At 41.8% G+C, this 14,461-nt stretch overlaps 1 protein-coding gene across 1 annotated transcript; it reads right to left on the bottom strand.

Annotated features, from left to right (window-relative positions):
* Window positions 1-5,304: 5,304 nt before the first annotated feature.
* On the bottom strand, window positions 5,305-13,762 carry LOC143855425 (uncharacterized). The gene is made up of 3 exons (XM_077365544.1): window positions 12,672-13,762; window positions 5,610-8,857; window positions 5,305-5,497 (listed from the first exon to the last, which is right to left on the bottom strand). Exons 2-3 carry the CDS (start codon window positions 8,685-8,687, stop codon window positions 5,489-5,491), a joined length of 3,087 nt encoding a protein of 1,028 aa, XP_077221659.1. The 5' UTR covers window positions 8,688-8,857; window positions 12,672-13,762; the 3' UTR covers window positions 5,305-5,488.
* Between the last annotated feature and the right edge of the window lie 699 nt (window positions 13,763-14,461).

A 14,461-nucleotide genomic window follows, 5' to 3' on the forward strand; every position in this document is an offset into this window, starting at 1 on the left:
ACTCGAAGGGTCTCAACTACTCAAAGAGTCTCACATCAACAAAGGAATTGCTAAATTATCTCATAAGACCCCAGATTTATATGCCCGTGGTGTAACACGGTTCCATATAAATCCAGATTTGTATGCCCGTCATGCAACACGGATCCATACAAACCCCCTCGCAGGTATGCCTGACTCCCAACTTGTTAGGTAGGGACACACTGCGGACACTTAAAAAGTCCCAAATGCCACACTCAAAGAGTCATTCTTATTATTATTATTATTTTTTTATTATTTTTATTTTATTTTTTATTTTTAGAGATTGAAGCTTTACCAAAGCAACACGAGCCAAATACTCGACAGGAGAGCTTGAACAAAAAGAGCGTGTTCAAACTCTCTAGTCTCTATTTGAGGAGAATGTCCATTTCAAATATCAATGTGTATTTGACATCTTTTATGACGTGAGTCATAAAAGATGCCCCTAGTATGATTACTTCCATAACAAAATTCATTTGGAGAGCAACACAAGAAAAATGGGCCAAAGGCTTTCATTAATGTACACTTGGGGTTACAAACTTTTCTGATGAACACTTGGGATTATAAGGCTCTTAAAAATACAAGAACATGGTTCTGCTCAAAATCCTGCTTCATCACTGCCATCTGCTAACGTTGGAACTGGGCTAAAAGCCTATCAATCTTCCGAACTCTGCTCTGCTTTGTACTTGTTCACAAGAGCCACAAATTCTCTGCTTCTCCTGAGAGTTCTGCTTTACCCTTTATTTTTCTTGCCACCCCGGCTTGGGGAGGAACAGGACTCTGAAGAATTGAACTCGACTTGACAAAGGAAAGACTTTGACAAACAACGAACGAGGACATTGACGGACACCTGACTCAAATACCAAGATAGACTGAAATCTGCTTCTTAGTCTGATAGGGTTTTTTTTTTTTTTTAAACAAAAAAAAATGGTAAAAGCCACTCTCTTAGAGTCTTTTGAATACCGTGTTTAAAGGTGTTTCAACCCTCTTTTCAGGATTTCTGCCATGGTTATCCTCCCTTCAGATTGCTCGATTTCAACTTCTCTGGCTCAAAGAGTACCAAAAGAAGTCTTGATGGTGCTTACTTAGACTTTGAGAAGGTGCCAGAGAAAATCGAAAGTTTAGCTGGCTTTTTAAAGCCTTGTCCTCTCTCCATGAAGTCACTGCCATGACCAAATCGCCTTTTCAGGTTTTCGATTCGGCGGACCATATGCCTTAATTTTTGCCTGGACTGTCTGCCCTTGCAGATTTTCCATCCAGCAGGCTCAGCACCCTGATTTTTGCCTAAGCCGCCCTTTCGGGTTTTCAGCTTAGCGGGTGAATGACCCTAACTTTTGCCTAGACCGCCCTTGCGGGTTTTCAGTCTAGCGGGTCTAAGACTCCATCATTTTTCTTTCTTTCTGTTTCTCTACAAACCTGGGCCTGAGTACACCAGAAGGACTTTCGGGTGGGCTTAGGTTCAAACCGGTTAGACTTTGGTATGTTTGCATGTATCTGGACCGAATCTGGATCCTCCAGACTGCCTACGTATCCTTAAAGAAATTGGGAATCAGGTCACGCGTAGTTCGGGTTTAAAATCTTTTATGACGAAAGTCATAAAAGATGCCCCTGGTTTAAGTTTAACAAAGAAATTTTGATTTTGCTTTTGGCTCACAGGTTCTTTTAGCGGAAAGGGGTTTCATTATTCATTTTTTTCTAGGCCCAACGGGTTTGCAAATAGTTTAAAACATTTGGGTATTGGCTTGAAGCTCAAATCGTCCAAGGATGGCCTCCTGGTGTACTTAAGCATAATATTTTTTTAATTGATCCAGGTTTGTAGGTTCATTTAATTTTTCTCCATTTTCATTGAGCAGTCTTACGGCTTTTCCAGGCAGGACTTCATCAACAATGTAAGGACCAGACCAGTTTGGCCTGAACTTTCCTCTTGGGTCAAATACCGGTGCCCTGTAGGACTTCAATACAAGATCTCCAGGCTTCAAATCTCGGACACGAACCTTCTTATTGAAAGCTCTCTCAATCCGTCTCTGATATCCTTGGATATGATATAAGGCTCTCAGCCTCTTCTCATCTATCATCTGTAGCTCATTGTGTCTGGCCTTCGCCCATTCTGACTCTGGCAGATCGGCCTCCACCATCACTCTCAAAGAGGGGATTCTTAACTCAACAGGGAGAACAGCCTCCATTCCGTACACCAAAGAATACGGAGTCACGCCTGTTGAAGACCTGATCGATGTTCTATAAGCCCATAAGGCATAAGGAAGTTTGTTCGACCAGTCCTTATATGTCTCAGTCATCTTACTGATAATGACTTTGATGTTCTTATTTGCTGCTTCAACGGCCCCATTCGTCTGCGGCCTGTAAGGAGACGACTTGTGATGCCTTATCCTGAACTCTTCACACAGGTGTAACACTTCTTTCTTGAAATGTGATCCATTATCTGAAATCAACTCGTGAGGTACTCCGTATCTGCAAATTATATTGGTACGGATGAACTTCGCAACTGTGTTCGAAGTGATGGAAGCATAAGATGCAGCCTCTATCCACTTTGTGAAATAATCAATAGCCACCAGAATGTACTCATGTCCGCTCGAGGATCTCGGATAAATCTTCCCAATGATGTCTATTCCCCATACCGAAAACGGCCACGGCGAAGTCAGGGAGTGCAACTCCGAAGGAGGAACATGAATAAGATTCGCATAGACTTGACACTTATGGCATTTTCTTACAAATGCGAAGCAGTCTGTTTCCATTGTAGGCCAATAAAATCCAAGTCTAAGGATCTTTCTAGATAGCATCTTCCCGTTCATATGAGGTCCACAAACACCCTCATGAGTCTGCTCAATAAGTTCTGCAGCTTTATCTTCATCAACACAAAGGAGTTGTATGCCATCAAATGACCTTCTATATAGCTCTTCACCGCAAATGATGAAATTCGCAGATAACTTCTGGAGAGTTTTCCTTTCCTTGCTTGAAGCTTCCGGAGGATGACCCTTGCCTGAAATGAGGTTTCTGATATCTGTGTACCAAGGCTTCCCATCTGGACATCTAGCTGAAATCTCTATAGCATTTACGTGCGCAGGGGCCCATTGCAGTCTGATGGCTAACGGTTGAACTTCCATTGTAGCGGAGATATCTAACATCGAGGCCAAAGTGGCCAAAGCATCAGCAAAATGATTTCTGGTCCTTGATAAGTGAGTAAATGTGACGCTCTTGAATTTTTGGACTAGAGATTCCAAATACATATTATAAGGGATCAATCTATCTTCTCGAGTTTTCCATTGCCCATTAATCTGGTAAATGATCAGGATGGAATCCCCGAACACATCAATATCTTGAATCTGCAATGCTAAGGCTGCTTCAAGTCCGGCAATACAGGCTTCGTACTCTGCCATGTTGTTGGTGCACTCGAACTGCAACTTGATGGAGATAGGAATGTATTCTTTCTTCGGAGAGACCAAGACTGCACCTACTCCTTGCCCACGACTGTTTACGGCTCCATCAAAGTACATTAACCACTTGGTACTGAGAACCTCTTCTTCTTCGATATCCATAATTTCTTCATCAGGGAATTCGGCTCTTAGAACAGCATTCTCCTCAACTGGAGCATCGGCCAATTGTTCAGCTATAACCCGCCCCTTAACTGATTTCTGAGTGACATAACTGATGTCGAACTCAGACAATAACAATAACCACCTTGCAGTCCTTCCTGTAAGGGCAGGTTTCTTAAACAAGTACTTTAGAGGGTCCATTCGTGAAAGCAGAAGAACCTTGTTTGAAAGCAAATAATGTCTAAGCCTCTGGGTTGCCCAAACTAATGCGAGACAAGTCTTCTCCAAAACAGTGTATTTTAATTCATACTCTAGCATCTTCTTGCTGATGTAGTAAATGGGTCTTTCTTTCTTAGACTCAAGATCCTGCTGAGCAAGCATGCAACCCATCGCTGTATCCGTGATAGATAAGTACAACAGCAACGGCTGGCCTGGAATAACTGGTGAAAGAACAGGGGGCAAGGATAGGCATTGCTTAACCTTTTCAAAAGCCTCCTGACACTCTTCATTCCACTTCTTCGAGGAATTCTTCTTCAGAAGCTTGAAAATGGGTTCACATGTCATCGTCAGATGTGCTATGAACCGTCTCAGATACTGAACTTTGCCAAGGAAACCTCTGATCTGCCTTTCTGTCTTCGGCGGCTGCATTTCTTGAATCGCCTTGATCTTCTGCGGGTCCACTTCGATCCCTCTTTCGCTGACCATAAACCCCAAGAGTTTCCCTGACGTAACGCCAAATACACATTTACTCGGGTTCAGACGAAGCTGATACTTCCTGATCCGCTCAAAAAACTTTCTCAGGGCAACAGTGTGCTCAGGCCGAGTCTTCCCCTTTACGATCATGTCATCAACGTAAACTTCAACCTCTTTGTGAATCATATCATGAAGAAGAGTCGTGGCGGCTCTCTGATATGTAGCACCAGCATTTTTCAAGCCAAACGGCATCACTCTGTAGCAATATGTACCCCACTGAGTGATGAACGCTGTCTTCAACATGTCTTCAGGTGCCATTTTAATCTGATTGTACCCTGAGAATCCATCCATAAAGGATAAAAGAGCATGCCCAGCAGTGTTATCCACCAGGAGATCAATGCTTGGAAGAGGAAAGTCATCTTTAGGACTTGCTTTGTTTAAATCTCTAAAATCAACACACATTCTGACTTTCCCGTCCTTTTTGGGCACCGGTACTATGTTAGCGAGCCATTCAGGATATTCCACCACCTGGATGAATTTTACTTCTAACAATTTCTTCACTTCTTCATAGACTTTCAACTCCCATTCTGTTTTGAGCTTTCGGAGTTTTTGCTTCTTTGGCTTAGCACCAAGGATTAAGGGTAATCTGTGCTGGACGATTTCCTCACTTAATCCTGGCATATCATCGTAAGACCAAGCAAAAACTTCTTTGAACTCTTTAAGCAGGGTGATCAATTCCTCGCGTTCTTCAGGAGATAAAGTTTTGCCGATCTTTATTTCCTGCATTGAGGTTTCATCACCAATGTTCACAGTTTCAACTTCCTCATCAAGTGGTTTTGCTCGGCGACTCTCCTCCTGTTGGATCATATGTCTGATTTCAGGGGGAGTTTCGTCGGCATCCTCATCAGAGGGGGAGTCTTGATTGTTATTATTAAGATTATCAGATTTTAGAGCAGATTCAGCAGATGAAATAGAGACAGGAATGTACTCAAAAGAAGAATCCTTCATTTCATTGGAATTTGAATCATATACATCAACAGACGAATTACCCTCATCGGGGGGTACAATGAACTTTGGACTCATTTTTACAGACTCGATGAAAATGTTGACACCTGCGTCAACTGACTCAGAACTATAAAAGGAAACAGCAACAGATGCTTTATTATGAACAGACTCCAACTCAATCTCGCTTGAAAAGGAAGAAACGTCGCCGATCTCAGGTGAATGGTCATCTATGGTACCTGCATCAAAAGACTCATTAGAAGATATAGACTCTGAATCAAACCCGGAGACTGACACGTATTTATGGACGACTGACTTTTCTGAAGGGATTCGTTTGTACTGGAAAATAACCTGGGGTAGGACTTGAGAAGTCCAGTTAGTCAGAGGTTCCTCAGCCGGGGTGATAAGACGAGTTGGGTCCAGTATCAGCGGGCTCCTGCCAATCACGGCCACAGTCTGTGACCCTTCTTGAAAAAGTGAATTCAGAAGACTCGGCTCTATGTGCTCTGTCCAATCAGCCTCAGACTCTGTCTCTACAATCTGCATACCCACTGGCTCATCTTCTAGCTCAAGATCGAAGAAAATCTCAAACCCCGGAAGCATCTGCCCTGTGCTCTCATCCAACCAAAATTCTGCAAAGCCACAGAAAGGAAAGGCTGCGCCTTCTTTTCGGAATCGGCCGTTCATTTTCAAATCAATGGGTGCCATTGGTAGCCCCAAGCCCCGACGACGGTTTTCTGCCCATTTCAGCATCAACTGTTTCATCTCTACAATTTCCTTCTTTGTAGGCTTGTAACCCAGTCCGAACAAACCATTGAATGTTTTGAACACAGGAAACTCGGTCAAACCCTGATGATATTTGCCTAACCCGGCGCCTGGCATATAGCCCTGTCGGCGAATCATTCTGATGACATTCGAATTCGTACTGGTCAGGAAACAAATTTCCTCATTCAAAGCCTCTTTGAAAGTGATCGTAGTCACCTCTAGTGAAAACCCCGTCAAATTGATATCTTCGGATCTTTCCCCAGTTATGTCCGGAGTGATCTGTCCTATCTCGAGATCAGGATCCCCCTTTACCGTTATCACTCTGTTCTTGCGAATGAACTTCAGTTTTTGGTGGAGAGTAGACGGAACAACCCCGACCTTGTGCATCCAAGGACGGCCAAGCAACAGTAAGAATGAAGCTTTAATATCTAAGACTTGAAATTCTACCTCAAAGTCTTCTCCGCCAATCTGTATCTCAGTGACCAAAGTCCCGATTACATCTCGGCGAGTGCCATCATATGCTAGAATACCCTGCTCGGATGGAATAAAATTCTCAGGACTGAACCCTAGGGTTGCTGCGGTGCTTAATGGGCAAACATTCAGTGCAGAGCCGTTGTCAACCAACACCTCTGGCACCTTCTTCTTGTTACAGAAGACTGTGATTTTAAGAGGCTTAGTATGGTCTCGGCCCTCAGGAGGTAAATCGTCATCAGCGAATGACAATGTTTTCGCAGCTCTGGCCATGGCTACGAGACTGACAAGCTCGTCAGGTGAGGTATTAACAGAAACTTGTGCTGCATTAAGCTCTTGAAGGACTAGCTTTCTGTGCTTCGATGAGGCCATTAGTAAACCCCATACCGAGATATTAGCCTGAGTCTTTTTCAGCTGCTTTAACAGGCTCTCATCTTCTTCGTTTGCGCTCACTTTATTCTGCCTCTGATTTTCTGAGTTTCTTGCAACCCCTGCCGGGTTTTCTACACTCAATTCTGGTGGTTTGAACACTCGCCCACCACGGGTCATGTGACGCATCTCGTTACACTGATCATCCAGCAACAGCAGTTCGTCTTCGTCCGTTCTGAAAACATAAGGTGCATTACTTACATCCTCTTCAAAGTCCTCCATCCTTAGAACATAGGTGGCTTCCTTTGCTTCTTCCAGACCAACATTCTGAAGCGCATATGACTGGGCTGAAGATGACTCAGCGAGTTCAGCATCGTCAAATGACAGCACATAAGGTTCTTTTTCTCTGAATTCTCTGAGCTCTTCATCGTCAAACTTCAAAACATATGTTTTATCAGATGTAATAGCGCAAATGAGAGCAGAGGGATCAAGGATGGGCTCATCTACAAAGATAGCGTTTGTAGTGGGAGGAGCAACAGCACGGTGGTTGGGGAGAGGATTCTGAGTGATATTCGGCCTTTCAACTGCAAGCTCATCTTTATCGATCATGTTCTGAATCGCGTGCTTCAAGGCCAAACAGTTCTCAGTCAGGTGTCCCGGGCCCCTGTGATATTCACAGTATTGATCCCTTCTCCAGTTTCCGGGCAGCGGATTAGGTACAGGTTTGACATCCGGAAGTCTGATCTTCTTGTCTCTGATCAACTTCTTAAGTATCATGGGCAGTGGAAATGGTAATGGGTCAAACTGCCTGAACTGCTTCGTCACCATTGGTCTAACAACTTCATCAACAGGCTTGGCCACTGGTCTGGTATAACTGACTGCTTGTACTTCCTTCGGTTGGATCATAGGCCTCTTCCCCTCTCGGACATCAGATAGCGTTTTGGCTCGGAGGCCCTTAGCAATAGCATCCTCGATCTGGGTGCCGGTCTTAATCAAATGATCAAAATTCTGATAGTGCTGCGGCGCCATGAAGTGAAAGTACTGCGGGGACAAGCTCTTGAGGACCAACTTTATCTGGTCTTCCTCTGACATTCTATGGCTCAGTTGGGCAGACTTGCGCCTCCAGCGCCTAATGAAAGATGTGAATGTCTCCTGAGGATTCTGCTTCAACAGCTTCAGATCTCTTTTAGTGACCTCGATCCCTTCCTCCATGGAGAATTGTTCTACGAATCGGTTAGAGATTTCTTCTAATGTCCTAATCTCTTCTGGTTTCAACCTCAAAAACCATCTTTTGGCTACCCCTATAAGAGACATAGGAAACAAATGAGCCATCTGCTCTCGACTTAAGCCATGCTGCTGGGAAAGAGTGATGAACCATCTGACGTGGTTTCTCGGACACCCAGTTCCATCATATTTGTCATAGTCTGGTGCCTTGAACTTAGGCGGGAATATGGCATTAGGGGACATCAGAAATTCAGAAATATCGAATCCCTTGGACGCTTGAACCTTCATGCTCTCAATGTCACGAGCCATCTTCTCATACTTATCGAACAACTCATTCTCCTTGTTAACCGGAGGGACAAAGTATTCCCCAGCATATTGCTGATCTTCTAGATCGATCTCTACGGGAGAGATGACTGGTCTGGTGAGGTTAGGAGATGTGGCCGGAGGAGGCTGAATGGCGGGATCTTTAGAAGTAGAGACCTTTTGAGTACTCTGGTCTTTTAGATGAGTCACCTCATCTTTCAACCCTGCTATATCTCGACACATATTTCTCAACATTTCCTGTATAGTTATCATGGGGTCCACTGGATCATTAGCCATTTGGTTGACTTCAAAAGAACCTGACAACTCTGGTGAAGATGGTAAAGGTGCTGTTGGTGACACAGTGGGATCAAAGTGACGAACAAGTCTAGATATTGAGGTAGGTCTAGACCAGGTAGGTTTAGCTTGGGTGCCCTTTTTTGAAGCGATGGTTGCTATCTTTCAGAATCCTGATTGGAAGTTAACATACTAGATCAATAATCATGAGATAAAGATTCTGAACAAATAGAGAAAAGAGTAATCTTGAAATACATCAACGGGTATGTTAATTTGGAAATAATCCTCAATCTATTCCTTAAGGTGTTCTTTGGGTATAACCGTTCTTCTTTTGGGAATGAAAGAGTCAGGAACGATAAACATCCCTAATCAAAATAAGTTTCGATCTCAGCAACGATCATGCACTCAAAGAATACAGGTGAGATCAAACTTTTTCATCAATGATTTCGATATGATCCAGGGGTAAAAGATATATGATAAACATGGATCAATCAATGGCTCAGATAATAGACCATGGCCATAAGAATGACAAAAGTCGGGTCAAGGACCAGATCTAAAATCTGAATGATGGATATCAACAACAAAATGAGATTAAGATGAGATGAGATAGCATAAGATTGCTTTCAACAGATGGATCATGAATGACTAATCCTATGAGATCTTTGGAAATGAATGGGATTTACATCCTAACCCCAAAGGAAAAGTTTTTTAATTTTCGCACATTTTATCAGTGTTACCTGAAGGCATCAACCCTAACCCTAATCTAGCGGAGTGGAGAGAGGATCTCGACTCATGACTTTGTTTGTGTACCTAGGACCGATCGTAGCCATTGAAAGATGGACTACGGCCTAATCTAGACACAAATGGGTAGGATATCCTAAACTAGGCTCACACACACAATTGGGTAAGATATCCTAAACTAGGCTCACACACGTGATGCACATGTGTTCGTATACTACATGCATGTGTGGGTTAATCTAGGGGTAAGGCCAAGAGTTCCCTTAGCGCGAATCCATGTTTGATATACTGTACCAGTGTCCGGCGTATCAGTACGTGAACAAGAGATCCGTTTACGTACCATAAAGGTACTAGGCTAAGGGTGGAATGCTTCTCTAGCACAGAGGCACCAGGTGATGAAATCCCAGTCAACCATGCTAGATAACACTCCGGGTTCCTAAAATAGGACGTGTGTGCATGTGAGATGCAGGGGTTTAGATGAAAGTGATGTAAGTGTGTGCAATAAGTTCGCGCAATCTATGATGCCTTCAGGTTTTGTTAGATTAAGTTTGAGTAAATGTGATGAGAAAATAAAGCATACAAACTAATCTAACAAGCATAAAAGAGATAGAGTTTTCATGAGCCAGTTGAAATAGATTCAAATGAGTTATCCTTTGGAATTGTAATGAAGTTAGGTGGTCCCCAGCAGAGTCGCCAGTCTGTGGGACCCGATCCCGCGAGAGGGGTGGGGCGCGAGCCGCCACGCTCTCTTCTCTTGGTCTCTCGTACCCACGCGATTGGCGTGTGCCTTTCATTATTGATTTTAATTCGTCTTTTATGTGAACTTGGGATCACTAAGACAATCCGAATTCCACACAAAAGAGACTGATAGAGTCGCCACCTAGATGTGGGATCTAGGACCCATAATTAACCAGAAATCTAGACTCGCTACCTGGTTACAAGAATGGAAGGTATGGGGATTTATCCACCACATGCACCATTCCTGCCCGATAATCGGTCTTCAATTCTAAAAGTTAACTCTTTTAAATTTATTTTAAATGGCTCATTCAACCCTATGTTAATGTGCGAACTAAGTGACATGCATCCTAAAATCTAATTTCAATGGGAATCCTAAATGTGTATCTTGATTTATTAATTTGTCTGGGTTCAATCTAAGTGAAAGTTCTCCTAGAATTCTAATTTCATGGAAAGCCCTAAATGATTTGATTAAGCATTTATAAGAAAATTAATATCCAACACACCACAATTTGTTGTGGTGCCGACTCGCGGGTGGTATACCATCAAACATCCAAGCTGCCTACGTACCCAAGCCTCACTGGGATCAGAGTCGACGTAGTTCGGTGCACCTAAGCTAAGCTACTTATGCCTAACTCAACTAAGACACCGACCTAGACGGGATTGACTGTTTCAACAGTTTTAAGAGAAGTTATTTAATTCAAGTTGAGGATTTTATTATCTTAGGATTTCATCTAAGATGCTATATGATTCTCATCTAAATGCAAATGGTCCCTTAGACTAATGCAGGTTTGCCTACATCCTAGTTTACTAGGCTTGTCCTAGGGAAAGATTGGGTGACTAGTGTAACTAGACCTATGGCACGGTTGCTATACATAGCAAACGTCCGTGATGAGGCTGGACTCCTAACTCTAGGACTCCCTAAAACCTAAGACTCCCTAAAACTTAGGACACGACACAACACCGGTGTTCCTAAATTGGGCTCTAAGGGTTCCTAAAGGAATTTTGAATCCACCGGCTCTTGGGAATCTCGAATTCTTTTGGGTTTGTGGAAACTTTTAGAGTTTTCTTGAAGCTTTTATTATCTGAAGGTATTTAGTGTGTTTGGTAGCTTTTAAAGTTATTTATTTAGAAGGTTTTAGTTTCACTTGAGATTTTTAGTGGTCTTTTGCTTAATGGCTTTTAACGGATTTAGAGTGATGGTTTTTTTACATGGGTAAATTTTAGATTTGTGACTTTAAGGTTGGGTATATTTTAAATTAATGTCTTTTAATTTTGGTTTAGAGAATGATATTAACACAACAATGTTTTGACAATTGCACAAATTCGACAAAACCTTAACCATTTAAAGATTTAGCAAATCCAGCCCACTAAAATGGTCATAACTCTTTAACCACTTAGTCAAATTTAATGTACAAATATGCGTTGGAAAGATATTTCAAAGGTCTTTAACTTTGTAGTTTACCATTTTCTATGAATCTTTGATTTAATGGTTCAAAATTGTGTGACAAAAAAAGGGGGACAGCAGCATTAAACTAGAAACTCCTAAGGGTATAGGCTGCAATCATTTTGGTCATAACTTTTTAACCGCTCATCCTCTGATCAAGCAGGAATACTCATTGGAAACAGTACAAAAATATCTACTACTTTGTAGTTCACCATTTTCCACGATTCTGCTGTTTAGAGGTCGAAAATTCTATTCAAAGACGAGCAGTTAAAACCAAGGCGGGAATGATATTGGCACCGCCATATTTTTGTCTTATCATTTCTTGTCAAATAATGGGCTGTGATTATCATTTGGGAAAGTAGGTTGTGTCTCCTTTCAACTGAAAAAGGGGTTGTGATTATCAAATTGAGACGGGTTGTTTTGTTTATCAATTTAGAAAAGGAAAGGGTGTTATTATCAAATGATGCTCGAATGGGCTAATGTTGCAATTGGATTTTTTTTTTTTAAGGGCTGTTTTGGGAATGGAAAATATATTCTAGGGGCTGTTTGGGAATGGAAAATATATTCTAGGGGCTGTTTGGGAATGGAATTTGTAATTCAATTTAGAGTTAGGCTCGAGTCTATGTTAGACTCGGAAAGGGTGTGAGTCTGAGTTGGACCGTTGGGTAGCAAGTTTTGGATCAATTAGATGGATCAACTCAATTGGGCCGTGGGGAGCTAGGATTTGGCAAATTCAATTGCGATAGGAGCCATTGGATCGGCTTAAGTTGGGTAATGGGCTGTTGGTATAAAATGGGATGGACTGTAAAATTGGGTGTTTGCATCATTGATTTTGCCCAATAGGAACCGAAAATCCCTTGAGCCTGGGATTCAAGAGTTATCTAATTAGATTTCCTAATTAAGACTCTTATTAGATCTAACCTGGATCCTTAATTTAAAGCATAGAAAATAAAATTCTAAGCACGCAAACGAAAGCTAAAATTAAAACTAAGACATGTGATGTTGAAGAATAAAATATCTAGGACATACAAATGTAAAAATAAAAAATCATGTGAAAATACACCTACCTTCTATGGAGAGAACCGAACCAAACTTTAGAAGAAAGATCCACTCCACCAAATTTGTCCACCAATAAGCTTCGGTCTCAAGATTTTATTCTTCTAAATTTCAATCGCCAAGGTATAGACCAGCCCTTTGATCCAAAAGAAACTTGCCACGAATGTTTTGAAATCTAATAGATTCGATTATGCAATTTTGAACCAAAGAAAGGTTCGGTCACAAAGCTAGAGTAGGAGAGAAGGTAGCAGCCCCCAAAAATTGTAGTCAGTATCTCAAGAATGAGGATATTGCCCAAGATGTTTGAGAAACTCAATTAATTTTTGTTACAACCGATCAAGGAGAAAGAGAATTTGAGAATTTCTGTGTATCCTTCTCTGCAAGGCCCCCCCCATCTCACATTGATAAGAGGACTTTTATAGAAGATCCTCCTCCACTCCCTTTTCTCTCCTTTTTCTCTTTTTTTTTTTTTTTAACTTCAAGTCGACCCACCATACAAACAATTTCTTAAAATAAGAATAAAGTCACCGAATGCATGAGAAAGTTGCCCAAGTCCTCCTCACAACATTCCACCATGTCCCCCCTTGAGAGAGATGTTGCCTTTTTTTTTTATCCAAGAGCCGACCCACCATACAAACAACTTCCTCATTTATAAAAATGGTTTTTCATGCGAGACATAGAAAATTCCTCTTTAGAGCCAACTTCCCCTTTTTTGCTATACCGAACCAAAATAGAATCATTCCATGGGCTGATCCGATCCGTTGATTTGATGGGCGATAATTGATGATCTTGACCGTTCAAATAGTGGGCTGCGATGTGATTTAATTTGTGCTCCACTAATCAATCCTATGGGCTGATCCAAACCATCCAATAGATCAAAATGTGAATATGTTACCCCATTTTTAAATCACTCCCATTTGATGATCCGAACCGTCCATTTGATGGGCGACATTGATGATCTTGACCGTTCAAATGGTGGGTCGCAATGTAAATTGGTTGTTAAAACGACTTCTCTGAGATCTTGACCGTTCTCTTGATGATCATCTTTAGGTGTTGGATCGAAGTAGGTTCAAAACTCATTTTTCACTAAAACAATGCGCGGGCCACCCTGTTTGATCCAAATCTAAACAAATGCTCAAGACGGACCCATCAATCGGATCCAAATTCTCTCTTGCTCGGATTCTTGGGAATAATCTCTCTCAACACTTAACGGAAAAGTGCGAAACATGGCGGAAATGATTGGATGGGGTTTCGCCCAAGCATAGCGAACTTGGAAACTTGAACTTTCATCTTCCAGATACCATTGGAACACCCTAGAAACCTTTAGGATTGCGAATCAACTTCTAAACACCTAAAATAAGATGAAATCTACCTTAGACTGCATGGATGCCTAATCTATTTGCGGAATATGGACTCGAGACTTGACAAACTACCGAATCTTTTGCTTTTTAAAGTGTAGCAAAATGGAGGTATCTAAAGATGCCCCTCTTTGGTAAAGATGACGTAGTCATCGAATACCAAAGCAAAAGTGACAGAACCATTTTGCTTAGTGTTAATCAACAAAAGGATTCTTTTGACAATGCAACATAACCTAATGCAAGACCCTAGATGAAGTCCTAGAATATAATCAAGATCATTTATTCTTACCACCATGAGCTGGTAGTTCAGAATAACGAAGAAATAGATTCAATCTGATTGCAAAAATTACACAACTCAGAATGAAAGATAATTATGAGGCAGCGCCGTTTTCAAACGGACAATGAGGAAATGAGAGATCATTTTCGAATGGATACTGCTTTCA

This window comes from Tasmannia lanceolata, unplaced genomic scaffold (genome assembly GCF_043159265.1).
Source record: "Tasmannia lanceolata isolate RefF3 unplaced genomic scaffold, GAP_Taslan_0.1 ptg000021l, whole genome shotgun sequence".
NCBI lineage: Eukaryota > Viridiplantae > Streptophyta > Magnoliopsida > Canellales > Winteraceae > Tasmannia > Tasmannia lanceolata.

Bases quoted from the DNA above. Each gene is read 5' to 3' on its own strand.
- LOC143855425 (XM_077365544.1), bottom strand. From the start codon at position 8,687: ATGGCTAATGATCCAGTGGACCCCATGATAACTATACAGGAAATGTTG.